General features: G+C 41.2%; 1 protein-coding gene across 1 annotated transcript in view; it reads right to left on the bottom strand.

The window, feature by feature from the left end:
- The window catches only part of LOC144763964 (uncharacterized), a 725,263-nt gene that overhangs the window by 692,705 nt on the left and 12,470 nt on the right, over nucleotides 1-20,088 (bottom strand). Inside the window, exons 3-5 of the mRNA XM_078650044.1 lie at nucleotides 18,814-18,942; nucleotides 17,287-17,593; nucleotides 15,124-17,139 (exon numbers count right to left, since the gene is read on the bottom strand). Of these exons, the coding sequence (XP_078506170.1) occupies nucleotides 15,124-17,139; nucleotides 17,287-17,593; nucleotides 18,814-18,942 (2,452 nt within the window). The remainder of the gene's footprint in view (nucleotides 1-15,123; nucleotides 17,140-17,286; nucleotides 17,594-18,813; nucleotides 18,943-20,088) is intronic.

The following is a 20,088-nucleotide window of genomic DNA, read 5'->3' as shown; positions in this document are numbered from 1 at the left end:
GTCTGTCTATGTAAAACGGTTTACTTTCTGGGGGTGAGACATGAACAAAATGCGGGTTCAGGAACGTTCTATACTTGTGGCGCTGTTCTAGAATGACACTAATTAAATCGGTACCTAGACCTCTCCATCTATACTGGAGTAACTCGTTCAGGATATCATGTAACGGACCTGGATCAGAATGTTGACCCTCATACAGGGTAATGAGGTGCTGGATCATATACATACCCACCAGTCGTTGCTCGGCTGGGGGCAGTTTCAGAAACATTTGTGCCACTATTTCGTCTGGAAAAGTGGTAGAATCAGTAATCCATCGGACTGCTGATCGGGCTAGTTCTTGTTCGTGCATAGTACTTAGTTCGCTATAACCGACTCGTGATTTCAGAATGTGATCGGTAGCTTGAAATACTTGTTCTAGAGAGCGCGGCTCTCGTGCTGGATGATGAAAAATAGACTTAGGCTCTGGACGTAAATGGCGATCTGGAAATCTGGATTTTCCTACATACGCTATTCTGGCGGGATTCTCGTCTTCCTCTTCAGGATCAGAGATACTTTCTTTCTCGCTTACTTGTGCTGCTTTACGCTGTTCGTGTAACTTTATTATTTCTTTACGAATTTTCTTGTACATACTTTCCATGGCACTAATGGTCTTGTGCTTACCCTCGGCTATATTATCACTCCACCTTGTTAGGATTCTCATGTCGGCGGGATCTTTAGTCGGGTAATCTTGTTCTCTTATTAGACAATTGATCAGGAACTTTAATATCATGAGCTGAATCTCGGCTTTCCTTTGGGACATAATCTCGCCAATACTTTCTGGATCATCCCCTGTACGGATGAAACGATATATTCTGTCTAGATCTTCTTTCATATTCGGCAAGGTGACTAGATACTCGGTCACTCTTCTTACACGCAAGGAATATAAAACCATAGTATTTTCGCCTGGAACTGGATCATAACTACATTCGTTAAGGGCTTGCCTGATTTCTGCGACAGACTTATTACTCTTGGGAGTACGCTGTGATGCTTGAGCATGTAATTCGAGTGCTGATAAACGCTTGTGTGGCGGCGGGGTTTGAGGAGGACCTCCTCCTGCGGCCCCTAGACTAGAATCGTCAACTGACATTCTTCGTGCTTGCAGGGTCGGTAATTGTAACGTGGGCTGAACTTGTAGGGCGGGCTGACCCGGGGGTACCGTAACAGGTACTCCGGTGCCTGGAAGAGCGGGAAGTGCCTGATTTACAGGGACAGGTGGAGCGCGAACTGGATTTGCATATTCTGGGACTGTGTCATCCAAATAGGACGAAATGAAAATATCAGCTGCGGTCGGTTTGTGACGTAGCTTGGTCGGAACCAATGGTGGCGGGAAATTACTGGGTGCCTCTGGGGTCGCTTTTGGCAAGCCTTCGGCAAGGAGAGGATACATACCCTTAATAAGGGCATGCCTCTGTCTGTCTGACTGTTCGACTTTGACTTGTTCACCTATCTCGATTAATTCTCTTTCTTGGGCTCGTTCTTGGGATTCTCTACTTAACTCTGACTTTCTGACTTCCTTTTCCGTTCTTCTATGCGCTTCCTTACGCCATAACTCGATGGCATCTTTCTGTGACTGTCTGGCTTTCTTTTTCCATAATGCTTCTTCTACTCGCATGATACATTCGGCATCCCATGTACCCGATACGGGCCATCTATACTTTTCTTCTAACTGTTTGGTATACTCTACCCATAAATCTAGATACAATATGGCGCTTATGCCATGTTTCTGATACATAAAGTGACCTGGACTGTCCCTAGGCGGAACAGGAACTGCTGCTTCCAGCAGACCCTTTCTAGTTTTTAACTGACGTAACTTGGAAAAGAGCGGCATTCTAAACTTGAATCGGAACACAATACAATACACGAAAAACAATAACAATTGGGAAAACAATTCAGGCATACCACGACATTGGAAATACATTAAACAATATCATAACATAACAGTTCGAACAGAATACTACCTGAAAATACTGAAAACAGAAACAGAACAGAATTCTCGAGAACGGAACAGACTAGAGTTACTGGATGCACTGCTGTAACAGTACGGAACATACCGGTCCCATAAAGGAACGCATCAAGACCCGTATCCACCTAGGTGAACACTTCGTTTGTGGGCTTGGGTACCACCAACCCACGGACCAGGAGTCAATTTAGACTGACCCTGTCTAGACACTACCCCAGCAATGGTACTCACCGGGCAGCACGGAACGGAAGGCCTCGGACTGGACTGGACGACGACGACGAACTTCGGACTTCGGACTTTAGTTACGGGTGGGCCTCCGGATACCTCGGACCTTGGACTCTCGGCTTGGGCTCTGGTCGGGACTCGCCGCGTTCCTCCACCGTCTCGTTCGGATGCTGGACCGCCTCCTCCGTCTCCTCCGTGGGCCTGAGGGATACTTGAAGCAGAAATATCTGCACTTGGCCAGTATGGTTCCGTCACGACTGCAGAGGGTCAGGGGGTCGGCGTGGCTTCACCGACGCGTGGGGAAAGGGCAAGTCCCTGTTCGGGCGCCATTATGTGGTAAATAAATAAATAATACCCTATTTTTGAGTGCATGAATGAATAAATAACAGATAGCTCAATAAATAAGAGTCAAGATTCGAGGTAGTAGGAGTTTTGCAGGTTTATTACAGCATAAGGACAGGATCAGGACAACCTGCATAGGATGAGCAGAACGACAGGGCCCAGCAGGACAACTGGGACCCAGTAGGGGAAAAAGATGCCCAGCAGCTGCTGGGGCTTGGTCTGGGATGAGCGCGCTAACATTCAATAACATAACATTGATATATATATACATAGCGCAAACACATAGCATTACATTGCAGTAGGCGTAACAGTGGGTGGAATAGAAGGCGTGACGTGTAACAGTCGCGAGAGATAACAGTAAAAGTGGGTGTAACTGGGAGTTTACATAGACATGTGATGCAAACGTAACAGAATATGTCATGAATGGGCGGAAACATAGGAGGGGGCTACCTAAGGAGCCGGGACCTCTAACCTAATGGTGCGCGAAAACTGGCAATGACGTGTTACTAGGAGAAGTTGGGGCTACGAACTCTGTGCTAGGAGCAGAGACTAGAGTCTGGAGGGTCGGAGCGACATGTACCTAAACCCTATCTGGTATCTAATGTTTAGGGAACATGTTGATATAAACTAGAAGTCATGAGGGGAAAAGCTAACCTGATTCTAAGACTGGACCATGCATTATTCTACATGTAGTGCGTGAAGAATATTAAATGACCATTAAATACAGTATTTCTCTAACGTGGAGCCGAGAAGGCTAGACAATGACGGAAACTATTGATGCAGTTCAGTAGCTTAGGAATGCAGAAGAGGAGGACTGAACTGATAGCAGGAACTATAACATACTTTTGGCAGACTCAGAGGCAGAGCCGGGCTGCACCGGGCACTGCTAGGCAGGAAGTAAGTGAAGGGTCGAGGATACAGGTGGGGGCTGTATCGCTCCTCAGCGAGGCTTTCAGGAGACAGGAGCTGAATCTGTGGTCCGGGCCCTTTTGAGGCCTAGAAACGGGGACTTTATAATTGAATAACGTGCACACTGAGAAACGTGGCAACATTACTTACATAGGCCTGATATTCGTAGTATTCACGAGGACTGGAAAATAGCATACCAGAGGTGGACACAACTGTAATTGCGTCTTTAATCAGAAATGGGGAATAACATATGCATATTGGTCATGCATACATAACATATGATGGATGAGGCGTAGGGACACAGAACATGGCAAAATTTACTTTTCCACACATGGGAAAAACTTATCACATCTTAAGTATTTTGTGATTGACGCAGTAAAAGTTGAGGAGACAAAGAAAAAACTTTGAGACAACTGGAGTCTAGATACATAGTGCAACTTAACAGCAAGGCTCCGGGGGGACTCAATATGGGGGAGGACCTACGAAACCTCTTGTGACTTCCCCACTCCTGTTTGGGCGCAGTATGTCGCGATGAGAGTTAGAACAGTCAGCAACTTTGATCCATTGGTATCAGTTCAAAAATAGAGGTGTCCGTATTCTCTGGTTTCTAGGCACCTATTAGTCATTGTATATCTATTCCCAAGCCCTTTTATGGCTAGTATGAGTCTTGGATGATTATAGCACCAACACAAAGCACTTTAACACAATATTTTTTTCACGAGGCCATCCTCACATTGAATGAAGCACTTTTTTAGCACCACATGAGAGATTATCAGGTTAGTACCCTAATAGCATTATGCATTAATTGGGCTATTGCCAACTACATATAATGAGATGAAACGCAAAAACAAATGCGGCTCTACTCATATAGACAGACTAGGAATGTACCACACAGCATTAGGGCTGGACATAACCATTTGATTATAAGGAAACACTGTTCTGGGGGGTCATAATATATGCGATCATATGTGGATATTAAAGTCCGATGTTTCATTAGATTTTATACATCATGATACGCATTGATGAATTTTGTATACCCTCGCAATTGTATAAGGTTACAACACAGATGAGCCTACACTGAGTGCTTCATTGCAGTATTTGTACTGGAAGTATGGGCAAAATAATTGAAGTTCACGGACTTAGTAGAATGAGCACATTATTTTATGCATGGACAAGTTTGCACATCTATGTATTTGCACAGAAAAATGTTTCTAAGCACTTTGCACTTTAGCCTTGTTCAAGTCCGAGCCCTTTGCATGTAGTCTGCGATGCAGTGGAATATATTTCGACATTTATCGAAACATACTGTTGGCCATGTAAATTAACTTGCATTTAAGCACTTTATAATCTGTTACATAAGATACCAGTTTATTAGCCATGGCATGATGATTTTGAATTTGAATTGTTGAGTATTCACGCATTAGCTGAACACACAATACACTTTAAAAAATAGCGCCTGCGTTTGTAAAGATATCCAGTGTTACTTGAATGCAGTCCGTTCACTCTGTCTAATTAGGAAGGAAAATTTGGCGCAAATTGGGTTCCTTACTAGTTTAAATCACGGTGGCTATGTACCGTTTGACATCAGTGAGCAAGGGCACGAACGTGCCCGAATCGCGTCTGACGGTATGCACCACTAATATGCATAAATAAAAGCAACTGAACAAAACCCCCAGGAAGGCCAATCAGATTGGCCCGGAACAGTCTACTTCAAAGAACTTCACAATATGTAGACTTTTACTTGCAAAATCATGTGCAACAACTACCCTCTTACATCAGGGACACTAGGGATTTTCTTTTCAAAAAGCAAGATTTAAATCGGCATGATGACTATTTACTTATCACGCTAGATGTTACATCAATTTATACATCAATCAACCATCAGGATGGTTTGAGGGTGCTACAACGTTTCCTAGCGCGGAGAACGACAGAATTGGTACAACATAGCACAATGTTAATCAATATGGTTGACTTTTGTTTGAGTAACAATATATTTATGTTTCAAAATACTCTATGCAAACAGCGGAAAATTCCAGCAGTAGAAGTAGAGAAGGTCATCAAAAAGTCCCAGGCCGACTGTGTCCCTGGCCCAAATGGGCTACCACAGGCTTTATTCAAACATCTTTCCCAAAAATGGGCTGTTTTCCTAGCATCAATGTTCAATTTTATTTTGGAAAACAATGTTATTCCTGATAGCTGGAGCGGCTCCATCCTTCATCCCATTTTTAAAAAAGGCTTGACTTGTTCACCTAGCAACTATAGGCTAATAGCACTGATGGATGTGGAGTTAAAATATTTTTCAATGTTGATACTCCATGATATGGAATCTTGGTCGTATGGCAATGGAAGAATTCCCTTAAATCAAACTGGCTTCCAAAGGCGCCCAGGTACTTCAACCAATCTTATGGCCCGGACTCTAATCAGGAATAGAGCAAAAGCAACCAGGACACCCCTTTACTTGTGCTTTGTTGACTTTAAAACAGCTTTGGATGGTGTCCCTTGGGACAAATTATGGGTTAGGCTTCAGCGATGGGGCATCCCATTGGACATCCTACAAGCAATTAGGCTAGCATATTCCTACACCGGGGTCAAAATCAAAATTGGAGATGGCTCATGCGTATCAAGGAAGGTCCAAACATCCTTAGGCGTAAAACAGCGCTGTGTCCTAGCCCCCTTCCTTTTTAACTTATTTTTGGCAGATCTTTCCACTGAGCTTGACGAACAGATGGCCCACGCTCCATCTGTTGGTGGTCAACAAATGTCACATATCCTCTATGCATATGACCTGGTGTTGTTCAGCAACACATGAATAGGATTCCAAAGGCTGCTCAACACTCTGGGAGCTTGTAATGAAAAGAATTGCCTGGAAATACATTTTTCAAAAACAAGTGTGATGGTGTGCAATTGTCCCTCCAAGATCATTCGAAAATGGTTTATTAACAGAAACAAAATTGAGGAGGTCAAACTCTATGTATACTTAGGAATGAAAATAGACGCAAATTCCTTATTTGTTTCCCAGAAGAAAGCGATTAGGGCGAAAGCGCAGGCCCTTAATTATGGCTTCTCTTCACTGGCCAGATCTATTAAAGGTCACGATCTAAAGCCCATATGATTAGTTCTGAAAGCCAAACTGTGGCCAACCCTTGCATACCGAATGGAGATTATGTCGGGTGATGATGTTCTTTTGTTGGAAAAACTGATGCTAAGAGCCTATAAACAAATCTTTAGGCTGCCCAAGTCGGCATCTCCGGCGCAAATCCGGCTAGAATTTCTGCTCACAAAACAGACACTCGCTAGGCCGGAGGAGTTTGTGAAGCTTTGTTATAACTTGCGAGCAGCAGCGGAAAACACTCTGGCAGATCTAGTATGGATCGAAATTAACTTGCAAAGGGGCAACAGTGCTTAAAAATAGAGTTTTAGAAAACAGTATTACGACGCTTGATCTGGGTGACCTTTGGAATTCTAAAATCTCTGGGAAATCTTTCAGAAGCTTGTAAATAAATCTACTAAACTGCAAAGTTGGATGGCAGACAAAGAAACCCTGTCAAAACGTTGCCACGGGTGGCTGGCGTTGAAATCGTATTCCACTCTAGGAGAATCAGCCCTGCTAGCTGCACCTAACCACTGGAAGATCAACCAGTCGTTTTTGGCCCTAAGATTTGGAGAAATACCCACTCTAGACCTCATGCCAAAATGGAGGATGTCCGGTCAAAGTGAAGACCGGTCCTGCCGTCTATGCCACCAGGGACCTGAAACTCTGCTTCACATTGTTTGTGTTTGTCCTGTTTTGATGGTTCAACAAAGAGTTCTATTAAGGCGGGAGTTCCTTGAAAGGTGAATTAGGTCCTGCAGACATGCACTGGTGGAGTCCATGGATCCAAACAACACCATGCTGAACATTAGACCGACTCAGTTATTGATCTGTTTTAAGAAAATGATCAGTTAACAGGATACGCGATGTGTAATCTAGAAGGGTCCCTGAATGTAATTCTAAATTGTAATAACTCAGAAACTTTTGATGTTAACCTACCACGCACAGAAACTGTGAAGGACGGGCTGCTAGGGACTGAAACTAGTAGTTCCCTATCCCGTTAGACTCAGATAACTATTTTATCTATTTCTGTATTTTTAATGATGTGAATTCTTGCATAATAGCTTTTAATAGTGGGTCTCACAGTCCATCGGACACCATATTCATACTTCCCTTAGTCCCGCTTATAGGCATTTTAACTACATATATTAATTTACTTAAGGAACCTTTTAGTTATCTGTGTGGAAAGCTTGCATTTTTAGACATCAGGTTAATGATCGATTCCTGTTTAGTCACTTTTTATATAATATAGATTAATGTTTGGTATCCCGTCCAAAATATCTAGGAAGGAAAGTTGAAGAAAGCAAAGGGTATGTAGCGTGAAGGGTCGAGGTTGTACTAGTTGTATGACATACCCGCTTTTTATCTATTTTACTTTTTATTTGTTATGTATTTACTAACCGTGTGATTTTGTTTATGGTTTTAATTGACTGATAAACTAATACGGAGAGGAGTTGGCCTAACGGCTAGGGCGCTCGACCTCGGACCTGGGGATCTGGGTTTGAGTCTCGGTAACGACGCCAAAAAACCTCCTGTGATTCTGGGCAAATCACCTAGGGCCAGATGTAGGAGGCCATTTACCGACCGGTAAATGGGTATTTGTGATGTAGGGCCATCATTTTACAGATTCGGTAAATTTACCGAATCGGTAAATTTACCGAATCTGTAAAATACCGAATCGGTAATTTTACTGATTCGGTAAATCCAAGATGTTGGTAGCACTGTTTACAGTGCTACAGGCCTTCAGAATTCTGTATTTTACCACACAATCCTATTGTGTGGTAAAATACCGAATTCAGGTGTCCATGCACATCTCTGCATGCACACCTATGCCATGTGACAGACAGACATGCCCTTAGGGCATGTCTGTGTGCCACATGGCGCACAAGCCTGTATTTGGGGTGCTAGAGGGTGTCAAAGTGACACCCCCTGCACCCTTGCTGGAATCGGTATTTACCGAATCGGTAAATACCGATTCGGTATTGCCCATTGATTCCTATGGGCTTCAATGCCCATAGGAATCAATGGGCATTACCGAATCGGTATTTACAGAATCGGTAAATGCCGAATCTTAACGATTCGGTATTTACCGATTCAGAAATACCTACATCCCCCCCCCTCTATTTTACTACTTCTTCAATACCGAATCGGTAAAATTTGGTATTTAAGAAGTGGTAAAATAGAATTACCTACATCTAGCCCTTAATCTCCCCGTGCCTAAAATGAATGTGTGTTCTCATGTAACGTAACTGGTGCTATGTAAAGTGCTCTGATACCTGATTCAGTTCAAGTCTAGTTCGCGCTATATAAAACTCTGTAAAAAAAAAATATATATATTAACAGCAGCGAGGTGTAGCTATGGGGGCCAGCTTCTCCCCCAGCTACACTTGTCTGCATATAGGGTGGTGGGAGGAGCTGGTCCTGCACACATAACATATGTCGCAAACAACATTAAAGTATGGTTGAGATTCATAGATGACCTTTTTTTAATCTGGCAGGGTACTAGGTCGGAGGCTGAAAAATGTATAGAAGGTCTCAATGTGATCAACCTCAACCTGCAATTTACGGCATCAATCAGCACTGAGGTGGTAAACTTCCTGGATGTCCAGGTGTTGTGTAGCATTTTAGGATCCAAGCGTAATTTACCGATTCATGCCCTTATATAGGTACAATTCGCATTGCCCTTATGTTGGCATATAAATTATTACCATATTTAGACATAACCCATCCAGTCCAAATACAGGCATGACTACTTCCACTTGTTCCAAAAAGCCACAACGATTTCTTGGAAAACTTGGCTTCAGCAGTCAGGGACATCCCCTTTCTTGAATATTGATTTGTCCTAGAAATCATGGAGTTTTCAAAGAACTACTATTACCTTGGGGGTTCTTTGATGACGTTATTATGTCCGACTTTACATCAAACTAGGCACCTTCAAGGTATAAATATGCCAACATTTGCCCTAGCAAACAGACGGTGGTTCAGAGTAGCTCGTCTATCTACTTGCCCGACGCAGCTCGCTACAGCAAGTGCAGAAGGAAGCCGACCCTCCAGCTGATGCACTGATCAAGAAGCTGTCCTTTCTCTCGCTGAGAATCCAGTGTTTCTAAGCTCCCCTCGCAGGGTGTTGGGAAATCGAGTCCCGAGAGAGAGATACCAGACCTCCGACATTCTAAAACCAAGGTACAGAGCTGATTAGACCCTAAGAGAAATCTTGGTTAGATTCTTGGCAAAGAAAAACTAAACCTATGCTACACCTCACTTACTTCTTCCCTTGTACTAGACTTAGGTTAGGTACATCGGGGTAGGCGTATTTTAGAAGCACCAGTTGAGTACTTTTTAGCCTTTGTTATTTATGTATGTGTTTATCTATGGTCTAGAAACCATACAATGCTTTTACAGTATTATTTTATAATACTCTTCCTACTGTATGCATTATACTTTGCAGCCAGTATTACAATTGTAGCAGTTCACTTTACTTGCATGAGAAAGAAGACTGTTCAATAAACCCTTTTATTGAAAACGCCCATTTCTCTATTTCTCTGCGCCTCTGATGAAACGAAGCATGCACGATTGACTGAGTAAAATATCTATCTATTGTTTCCATGACTCTGAAGATCAGTTTTATTCTTGGGGAAACTAAGTTGTCATGTTTATGCGGTTGTCAGAAACGAATCCCTTCTTGTTTATTCGAGAAAGTTTCTAGTGACCTCTGAGCTAGCTGGCACTCACAATTAAGTCTAATATATTCGATAGAGACCTAGTCGACCTAAGTCCTACGTCAAATCTATAGGATATATTATTCCAATGCGCAAAGCCTATTGGGAATATAGGAACTACACTACATGGCGCTCAACATTCGGTAAGGCACTAATTTAATGCTAGATACTAGAGTAACTCAGTCGTGCTTTTCACAGAGACCCCTTTTTCCCATAAAATATCCGCCATTACTGAGTAGGACGAAAATCATATGTATTAGCTTTTTGGTTTGTTCAACGTTGAAGGATACAGTGTTCCAAAATATTGTGCACCTTATCTTTGTTTCCTTGAAACTTGCTCTGCAAACTTTCAGTCAACATAATGTCGGATAGCGACACCGAGAACGGTGGACCGGCAGGCAATAACGCAACCGGTGGAACTGCAGCTGCAGACCGACCGTGTTTTAACGTTACCGGTTTCCAAGAAACAGACCCAGATGCAATAATCATCCCAGAAAACTTAAGGGAAACCATCACTATAAAGCTTATAACAAATGGCCTATCATCAAGAGGTGGTAGGGTAATTTTTGTCATAGAGGCACATGAATATCGGCAGACAGAGATATTCTATTCATGGATAGTCTTCGCTGAAGCAAATGCAGTATCGCCTGTGTTTCACTTCTACAAAGTAGAGGATAATCCAACGGAATACGTTCCTTTCGAGGACATTGAAATTCCACCAACTTACCAAGAGCATCAGCTCTGGTTTAAAGGCGCCCTACAACATCAAAATCACATTACCAGGCTCAGTCCACAAGATAGACCAGGAGCAACATGGCCGGTATTAGACAGTTATACACCACACCCTGCCATTGAAGAAATGTCAAGTGCAGAACTATTATTTCAACTAAAACAACTAATAAAAATACATTGACAATTGGTTCAATATGTCATGCGGACTCTAGCAGTCCAACCTCCTATAAGGATTCAACAACAAGCCCCTCACCAGGGGAACACAAATAAAATCACACCTCAGATGATACAATCAGTCATTGGTAAATTACCCTCAAAAAGGGAACAACTTCCATTCTGGATAGCTCAGAAAATTACTCAAATAGAGGCAGTATTTCCAGATACTACCCCTCATGAGAAACACAGGATTCTATCAATCTGTTTACCAATGGGGATCGCACCACACCTGGAGGACTGCAACACTTGAGGTACAGTCTTTGCTGCAATCTACACAAAAACACATGGTGTTCCATCAATGGCGGTTATACTAAATGTCCTGAAACAGATTCAAAATGAATACAGGGCAGAGCCTGCTTTAAATCTGGGTATAAAATTCCTGAAAGACTTCAAACAGGTCTCAGCTATAATATTAGCTAATATTAAAGGTGAAGCAGCATCCGCGGCGATCCGCCAAAAAATAAGAGGAATTGATGTAACTGAGCAAACATATGAACTGGCCAGAATAATTGAACAATCTTATGAAGAACTAGGTAGAGATAGTTTGGGTGGGAAACCAGTCAAGCCCCAACTAACAGAAAGTCCTGAAAAGATCTTTATTAAAAACACTCTCACTACTCCTAAAAAGAAGTGGGAAAATACAAGACAAACTTCTAATGAGAAGCAGTCTCAGTCCTGAGGAAGGTCTCCTCAAAAGGAGCCCTCTGAAAAGAGGTATAACCTCAGGAACAGGGATAATTTGAGAAAACCTGATAGCTATCAAGATACTGATACACTTTCCTCTTGTACCTTTCAGACTTCCTCACAGAAATCGGAAAGAAGAGGACGGTCAGAACACAAGGAAGTGAAGTCCAAAGATGATCAACACGTTCCAAAAAATAAGAAAACCCAATTCACCAAAAAGAAGGTAGCAGGTCTAAAAATCAGACATGCCGAGGATCTTGAGGACACAACTCAAGAACGGTGGGCCCAGACAATGCTGGACAGCGCAGCAGAAATCATCATAGCTTGCAAGATCTTGAAGGATCATCTGGAAACAGTGGACTTGAATGAATACATTCAAGTTGAAGCAGCTGATACCAGGGTTAGTGTACCCCATAAGTTATAGGAAGTAACACTCCGGATGGAGGGGGACATAACTAGGAAACTAAGAGCACTCTTTTAGGAGAAGCTCTCTAAGGGTCATAACCCTTCTAGCTGAAAAAGACTGGCCACCAAAATGTGTCAAGGGTGCCCACATGGCGAAGACATCATTATGCCAGACTTCTCTAATCATATTCCAATTCACTTAAAATACACCTATGCCAGAAAATGGGTTGTAGCCCAGGCTCCTGCATTATATAAAATCATGTGGGATGGGATGAGGATTCTCCTCACCATAAAATCCAGTTAAAATCACAACCAACTGCACAGAGGCAGTATCCAGTTAAGCAAGAAGCTAAAAAACAGGTCAAGGAGATATTAGATCAACTTGAATACCAAGGGGTGATTGAAACATGCACCTCGTCCATGAACAATCCTTTGTTTCCTGTCTCCAAACCAGACAATACATATCGTCTAGTTCTGGACTACAGACATTTAAACTCCTGTTGCAAAACATTTTGCGGTACAAAATACACACAGTGCAGCACTGATGAATAACATTGCGCGTAAAAAATATAAAACCACATTAGACATTTCTAACTGTTTCTTCTGTCTAAACATTGCACCTGAAAGCAGGTACTTGACCGCTTTCTCAATTATGGGGGCACAACGTCACTTCTGTCATATCCCCCGGGATTCAAGAATAGTCTGGGGTTATTTTCAGCAGGAGTAACAGAGTTACTACAAACGTATGATGATGAGGCATTATCGTATGTCGATGACATCTATCTAACAGACGATGACTTGGTCAGGCACTTGAACAGAGTGAATACAATTATACTTGGATTCGCCTCTGAAGGGTACAAATTCAACTTTAAAAAATCAAGAATTTTCCCACCTCAACATCCTTTTTCTAGGATACGAGTTATCAAGTGAAGGCAAAAGCCTGGCAGACAACTTTTTAGAAAAGTGTGCGCTGCTCCAACTTCCAAAAATGCTGAAAAACTTACAGTCAAGTCTAGGTTTCCTGAATTTTGGAAGAACTTACACTCTAAACTACGCAGAAAGGGTTAAACCGCTCTACGAATTAATCAAACCTGATTTTAAAACAACTAATTGGACTCAAAACACACAAAAAGTTTGCGTTCAGTGCAAACAGACATGATAGCGACATCACATTTACTGACACGCATAAATGTACGCAATCTTGTAATCAGAATAATCCCAGGAAGATGCGGATTTACGTACTTAACCTTTAATGAAGGTGAAAACGTACCAATTGCTTACAAATCACACTTGTACACACAAGCTGAAATGAAATTCACTTCTACAGAAAAAATTCTGACAGCACTAGCAAAAGAGAGAGCCCTCGCACAGGGAAAACGCATAATGGTCGTTACTCCTGTACCTGCCTTAGAGGCAGTGACAAAAGCAAGCATTCCGAATGCAAAGGCTTTACATCCAAGATGGATACAATGGGTTAAATCTCTTGCTGCAACAGACGTTGAATATGTTCTTGACCCCTACTTGAAAACTCAAGAATTTCTACAATACGAACAAGAGTGTCCTCTGCCCGCTGAGATTCTGCCTCTGGAACAGTACAAAGGTATAATTTATACAGACGGATCAGCACAGCCAGCAAATGGGGGTAAACAAGCTGAAATGATGGTCGTTGGACACAGGGAAGTTAGTCTTTGTAAAAGGTTTATTCAGATGAAAGGAGAGCCGTCCCAGCAGACAGGTGAAAACCAAGATAATAACTGTCAGCCCGGGGAACGCTCAAAGAGGAACATTCTCAGTGACATAGTGCAGTTCCATGTTGCACAATACATATCACCACACCTCCCTCATTTTAATGAGAAGAACAAAAAATAACACAATAAATGAATAGAAGTTAAAACTAGGGAGAGACAAATAATGAGTACACAAGAGTTAAATATAATCTCGTAATTTGCTAGGTCTGACTGACATTCTGGTACTTTCCCTAACCTCATTCTCCTTTGAAACATTGTTGAAAATTACATTTCTTGTAGATCCAGAAGGATCTTTGGCAATTTGAGAAGTGCACCACCAATTCCCATTAGACAATTTAACAGCATTACTACGAGTATCCACTACTTGTTGGGAATCTAAAAACTTGGAATAACCTTTTCTAACAGAAACAGGATTCTTAACTTTGACCCAATCTCCTATTTGAATATTGTGAGAAACTTTCTTTCCAGGTTTAACGTATTTGGAACAAACATCAGTAGATTTTTTGTAAGCAGCATCCCACATATTGCTCATATCACCGCCCTGATGAATTTTTTTTACCATCCAGAAAGGATACACCTGCGAACAGGCTTTTCTTCCTCTCATGAGCTCAAATGGTGTGTAGTTAGTAGCAGAATGAGGAGAAGTGTGATAAGACCACACAAGATCCCTGACTGCTTCAAATACACAATTCTTAGATTTGAAAGCTGCTTGAACACACTCTACAATAACTCTGTTAACTCTTTCTGTTTTGCCATTGCTTTGTGGATGATATAAGGGAGTTCTAGTGTGTTTGATACCATATGATTTCAAAAAGGAATTCATTTCATGTGAAATGAATTGAACACCATTATCGGTCAAAATTTCTTCTGGACAACCTTCTCTTAGAAATATTCTGTTTAAGCAATCAATAACACTTTTTGAATTTGGTATACAAATAGGTTCAACTTCTACTCATCTTGACAAATGATCAATAAGAACTAAAAAATATTTTGAGTTATTAGGGAGAACATGAAACGGTCCCAGAAAGTCCATTCCCAACTTTTGCCAGGCTCTACTAGGTACAGATACCTTAGATTCCACAAGGCCTTCTAAAACTAGTACTTTGTCGCTGGTGTTACAACGTGGACATTGTTTGACAAGTTCATCTACCTGAGAATCCATTTTTGGCCACCAAAAATCAGACCTCACTTTTCTTTTGGTAATGGTGGCACCAAGATGACCCGAATGCGCTGCTAAAATGATTTTTTCTCTGTAGCACGATGGAGGAACAAGTTTGTCACCTCGTACAATTATACCATTTTCTATAGAGAGTTCAGTATTAATTTTCCAAAACATTTGAAGATCAGGCGAAAGACATTTCTCTTTCGGCCATCCTTTTCTTATAAGAGAGGAAACTTCTTTAAGAACAATATCATTGTCTAGTTTTTTAATCCAATCATCTTCAAGAAATAATATGGATTCTTGGCAGACATTAGCCACAAAACACTGCTCCACTTCCGTCTCCCAATCTTGTTCATCATTATCAGGAATAGGAAGTCTAGAAAGACAGTCTGCCCTGCTGTTTCTTCCCCCCGGTATGTATTCCACGCTAAAAGTGTATTCCAGTAACTTTGTAGACAACCTTGCCAGACGGGCTGTCGTACGTTTAACATTTTTTCCATTTAAGATATCGACTAATGGGCGATGGTCCGTTTTGAGAATAAATGATCTACCCCATAAATATGACTTGAACTTCTCCACACTCCATGTACAAGCTAAGAGTTCTTTTTCAATGACGGAATATTTACGTTCAACAGGGCGGCGAGTGCGAGAAGCAAACCCTACTGTATATTCCTTCCCTCCAAAATATTGAGAAAGAACCGCACCAAGTCCGTATTCACAAGCATCAACCGTGACAAAGGTTTGTCTCCCTTCAACAAACGCTTGTAAGGCTGGAGCTGAAAGTATATGATCTTTGATAACTTGAAAACCTTTCTTACATTCTTCTGACCAAACAAAAACAGCCCCCTTTTTCAACAAAGACCTAAAACATTCAGTGGTTTTTGCATAATCTTTCATAAATTTGGCATAAAATTCACATAAACCAAGGAAGGACATGAGTTGCTCTCTATTCTGGGGAGCAGAAGCTTTAATAATGCTTTTAACTAAACCTGGTCTAGGTTTGATACCTTTTTCTGAAATGACATGTCCAAGATATTCAATTTCCTTAGCTTTGAAAACACATTTACTCTTCTGCAGTGTTACACCTGTATTCTCGAGTACTTTAAAAACTTCACTGATTGCCCGGTTATGCTCATTCTTTGTTTTTGTAAAAATGAGAATGTCATCTTGAAAGACAACTTTGTTAGGATTGTGAGCAAACATTTCCGACATGAGCCTTTGAAAGACTGCTGCAGCCGATGCTAGCCCGAAAGGAAGAAGACAAAATTGAAAAACACCATCAGGAGTGACAAAGGCAGTGAGATGTCTGGATTGAGGGTGTAATTCTACTTGGTGATAGGCAGCTTTGAGATCAAGTTTCGTAAACCACGAAGATGACCCCACCTTGGCAATAAGGTCTTCAATTCGCGGTAGAGGAAACCCATCAACCCAAATGGCTTCATTGAGAGTGCGTAAGTCCACACACATTCTCAAATCGCCTGACCTCTTCTTGGCTAAAACAATGGGGGAAAGCCAGAGGGTGGACTCAACTTTTTCAATAATACCTTGATCACACAGAGTTTGTAAATGTTTAGAAAGGTCACTTCTGATGCTTAAAGGAACAGTGCGTAACTTGTGTTTGGTAGGAACAACATTGTCTTTAACTCTGATAGAATGTTGAAAGTTGGTAATTTTTCCAAGGCGGTCTTCAAAAATCGTACTAAATTTTTGTTCCCAATCACTATCGATATGAGTGCGGGATGTAGAATTAGTAACTGAAGTAACAGAGACATCTTGTTTAAATTGTTTGTCAATGAAGACAGGATTAGCTAAACCAGGCTTAATAGTTAAGCCGATTTCAGCTTGGTGGATAAGACCAAGAACATTAATTCCTCGTCTGGCTACATATACTTTCCCTTTGATGGTCACACCTAAAACATTAATGTAAGCCCAGAAATATTCTAGTAAATCAATCCTGCTTCCTTCAAAAGCTACAGTAAGGACATCCGGAGGTAATAAACTTTTACTAGGCCAAAAGTTGGTGTACTTATCTTGTCATATGATGGTGATGCGTGCACCTGTGTCTACTAGTAGTTGAACATGATTTTTCTCAATGATAACATCAACTTCAGGATCAGAAATATGTTGAGAATCTTCTATATTATTAGAATCTTTGACTACAACAACATATTCCTGATGCATGATGTCTTCATGTGAAAGATCACCTTCATTGGAACAATTGTCACCATCGTCATTAACACTGTCGTCATTGATAACACATCTAACATTACCTCTTACACTTCCTCTTCTACCTCTCATGCAAATTTTGGCAAAATGACCCATCTTACCACTCTGACCACATTGTTGATTAATGGCAGGACAGTTCTTAAAGGAAGAAACATGAAAAGATTAACCACACCTATAACAGAACATTCTAGAATCAAATTGTTTGCTTTGTCCAAAGAATCTACCACCTCTGGATACATTAGGCCTTTTGAAATTGCTACGTGGAACAAAAGGGGTTCTGGTTGTAGAAGTACTAGAAACAGCACCAGAGACTGTGGTGTTAGATATAGCTGTTTCTAGTTGTTTTACGTCTTCCATGGAAGTTTCTATGCTTTTAGCGATATCAATTGCTTTATCTAAAGTAGGATCTTTGCATGTAAGTAATTTCTTTTGAATTTCTTTGCAATAACAACGTGCAACAAGCTGATCTCTAATTAGTTGTGACGTGAAATTGTCAAACTCACAATTTGCGGCTAACATCTTTAAAGCAGTTATGAAAATATCAATGTTTTCATCACTCTTTTGCATTCTTGTGAAAAACCTATATCTATGCACCACTAAATTCTTAGTTTTAGTAAAATATTTTTCCAACTTTGCTACGGCTATTTCAAAATCATCTGGATCTTGACCTTCAGGGGGATCACATGGAGGTAAATGGTCAAAAACGTTTTGACCTTCTACTCCCAAATGATAATACATAAGGTTCTTTTTTTTTCTGGTCTATATCTTTGACCATCAATTGCACCTAAGTACGCCATAAAAGACCTTATCCATAATTTCCATTCTAATGGAGGATCACCAGGTACTTGCAAAAATGGTGCAGGTGGAGTGACACTTTACATGCTGTACGAAAAAACGTCTTATGTGATAGCGAAATTGTGGTAAAACTTGCTCGAAGATCTTGTGTGTGTATCACAGTAGAAATACACAGTGAGAATTTTGGTTGAAATGTTATGGAAAGTTCAAGTCTGAAGAAATATAGGTATAATGTAGTTCTCTGTTTTCTCTTATAAAGCAATGGATTATGCTTGTGTAAAAATATACTTAAAATGGCCACTAGATGGTAGTAAAGGATACTGTAAAATGTAGAAGATAGGTAAATCCCACGAAGAGAAATTCGTTTCTCTGGGCAGAGAATATAGTCAAAATAAATGAAATTAATTTGAAGTATGACACGCAATGTAACTGTGAGTATCAGTGAAGTGTTAATTCAAAATGAATGGATCCTTGCTAAGAGTATGCTTCAATAAGTGGTGAGAAAGTAACGTGCTTGTGCTTTTAACTCGGTGAATTATGTTCTCAGGGAAACTGTCACTTACTGCTGACAACTGGTGAAGGTTGCGAGACTCGGCATCATTTTCCTTGAAGTGGCAGCTTGAGATGACTGCTTTAGGAAGGTTAAAATGATAGCTTCGGCTGATGTCTTGTAGCTTCGTTAATGTTGGTTGCTATGGAAATACCAACAAAACAAAGAGATCAAAATGGTTTCCCAGAACAGAGAGAGCACGTCAATGCGTCAGCGTGTGGAGAAAGCTTGTGATAGGGTGGCGATAGCTGATGGTTACGTCCTCTATTTGTGGTTCGACCACGTCATCATTTGTACGGACGTAGCGCCTGAGGAGGGTCTCTTCAGTAACGAGAAACTGGGTGAGAGACAGATCGCAATGCTACCCTCTGTTTTCAGTTGCTTTCTTGTTTTCCTTGCACGCTTTTCACCACGCTGAAACAAGCAATGTTTATTTTCAATTAGCAGTTCTGGCAGATCAAAATCTTTCTTTCTCTCTTTGAAAGTCGAGTACTAATTAAGTTTGTTTTACTGTGACATGTAGATAGTAGATGGCTGCTTTAAAATGGGTTCGGCTCTCCAAATGAATCTTTGTTAAAAAAATTTTTTAAAGATGTACTTACAGTTGTGTGCAGTGGAAAAAAAAACGGTTGAGAAACAGTCGAAAATCGGCACGGATAGAAAGGATTCTTTCTTCTCGGCAATGTAGATATGTAGCAGGTTATCCCGTCCTCAGTCGCCAATGAAATGATGGTCGTTGGACACAGGGAAGTTAGTCTTTGTAAAAGGTTTATTCAGATGAAAGGAGAGCCGTCCCAGCAGACAGGTGAAAACCAAGATAATAACTGTCAGCCCGGGGAACACTCAAAGAGGAACATTCTCAGTGACATAGTGCAGTTCCATGTTGCACAATACATATCACCACACAAGCTTATAGTGCTGCGTGCGCGATTGTTATAGGTCGCTGGCGCGATAGTATATTCCGACCTATGGTCACAAAAACACAATCTCTCGGAGACTGTACAGCTCAGCGAGCTGAACTACAGGCTTTCAAGATGGCGCTTGAAAATACCGATCGAGAATTCCCCACACTCATAGTGTGCGATTCGTAATCTTGCGTTCAATCCTACAATGAATACTTGCAGAACTGGGTTCAAAATGGTTTCAGAGATGCAAAAGGTGGCACAATCAAGCATAAGTTGTTTTGGGAACAAGTAGTTCAATTACAGAAAGAACTACAAAAGACTCATGTGATTCATACACTGAGTCATCAGCGTGATGGCGTTCACGTTGAAGGGAATTCATTGGC

Source organism: Lissotriton helveticus, chromosome 1_1, assembly GCF_964261635.1.
Source record: "Lissotriton helveticus chromosome 1_1, aLisHel1.1, whole genome shotgun sequence".
In the NCBI taxonomy this organism is placed as follows: domain Eukaryota; kingdom Metazoa; phylum Chordata; class Amphibia; order Caudata; family Salamandridae; genus Lissotriton; species Lissotriton helveticus.
Note: the sequence above shows the minus strand (reverse complement) of the source record. Positions and strands in the feature narration are given on the sequence as shown.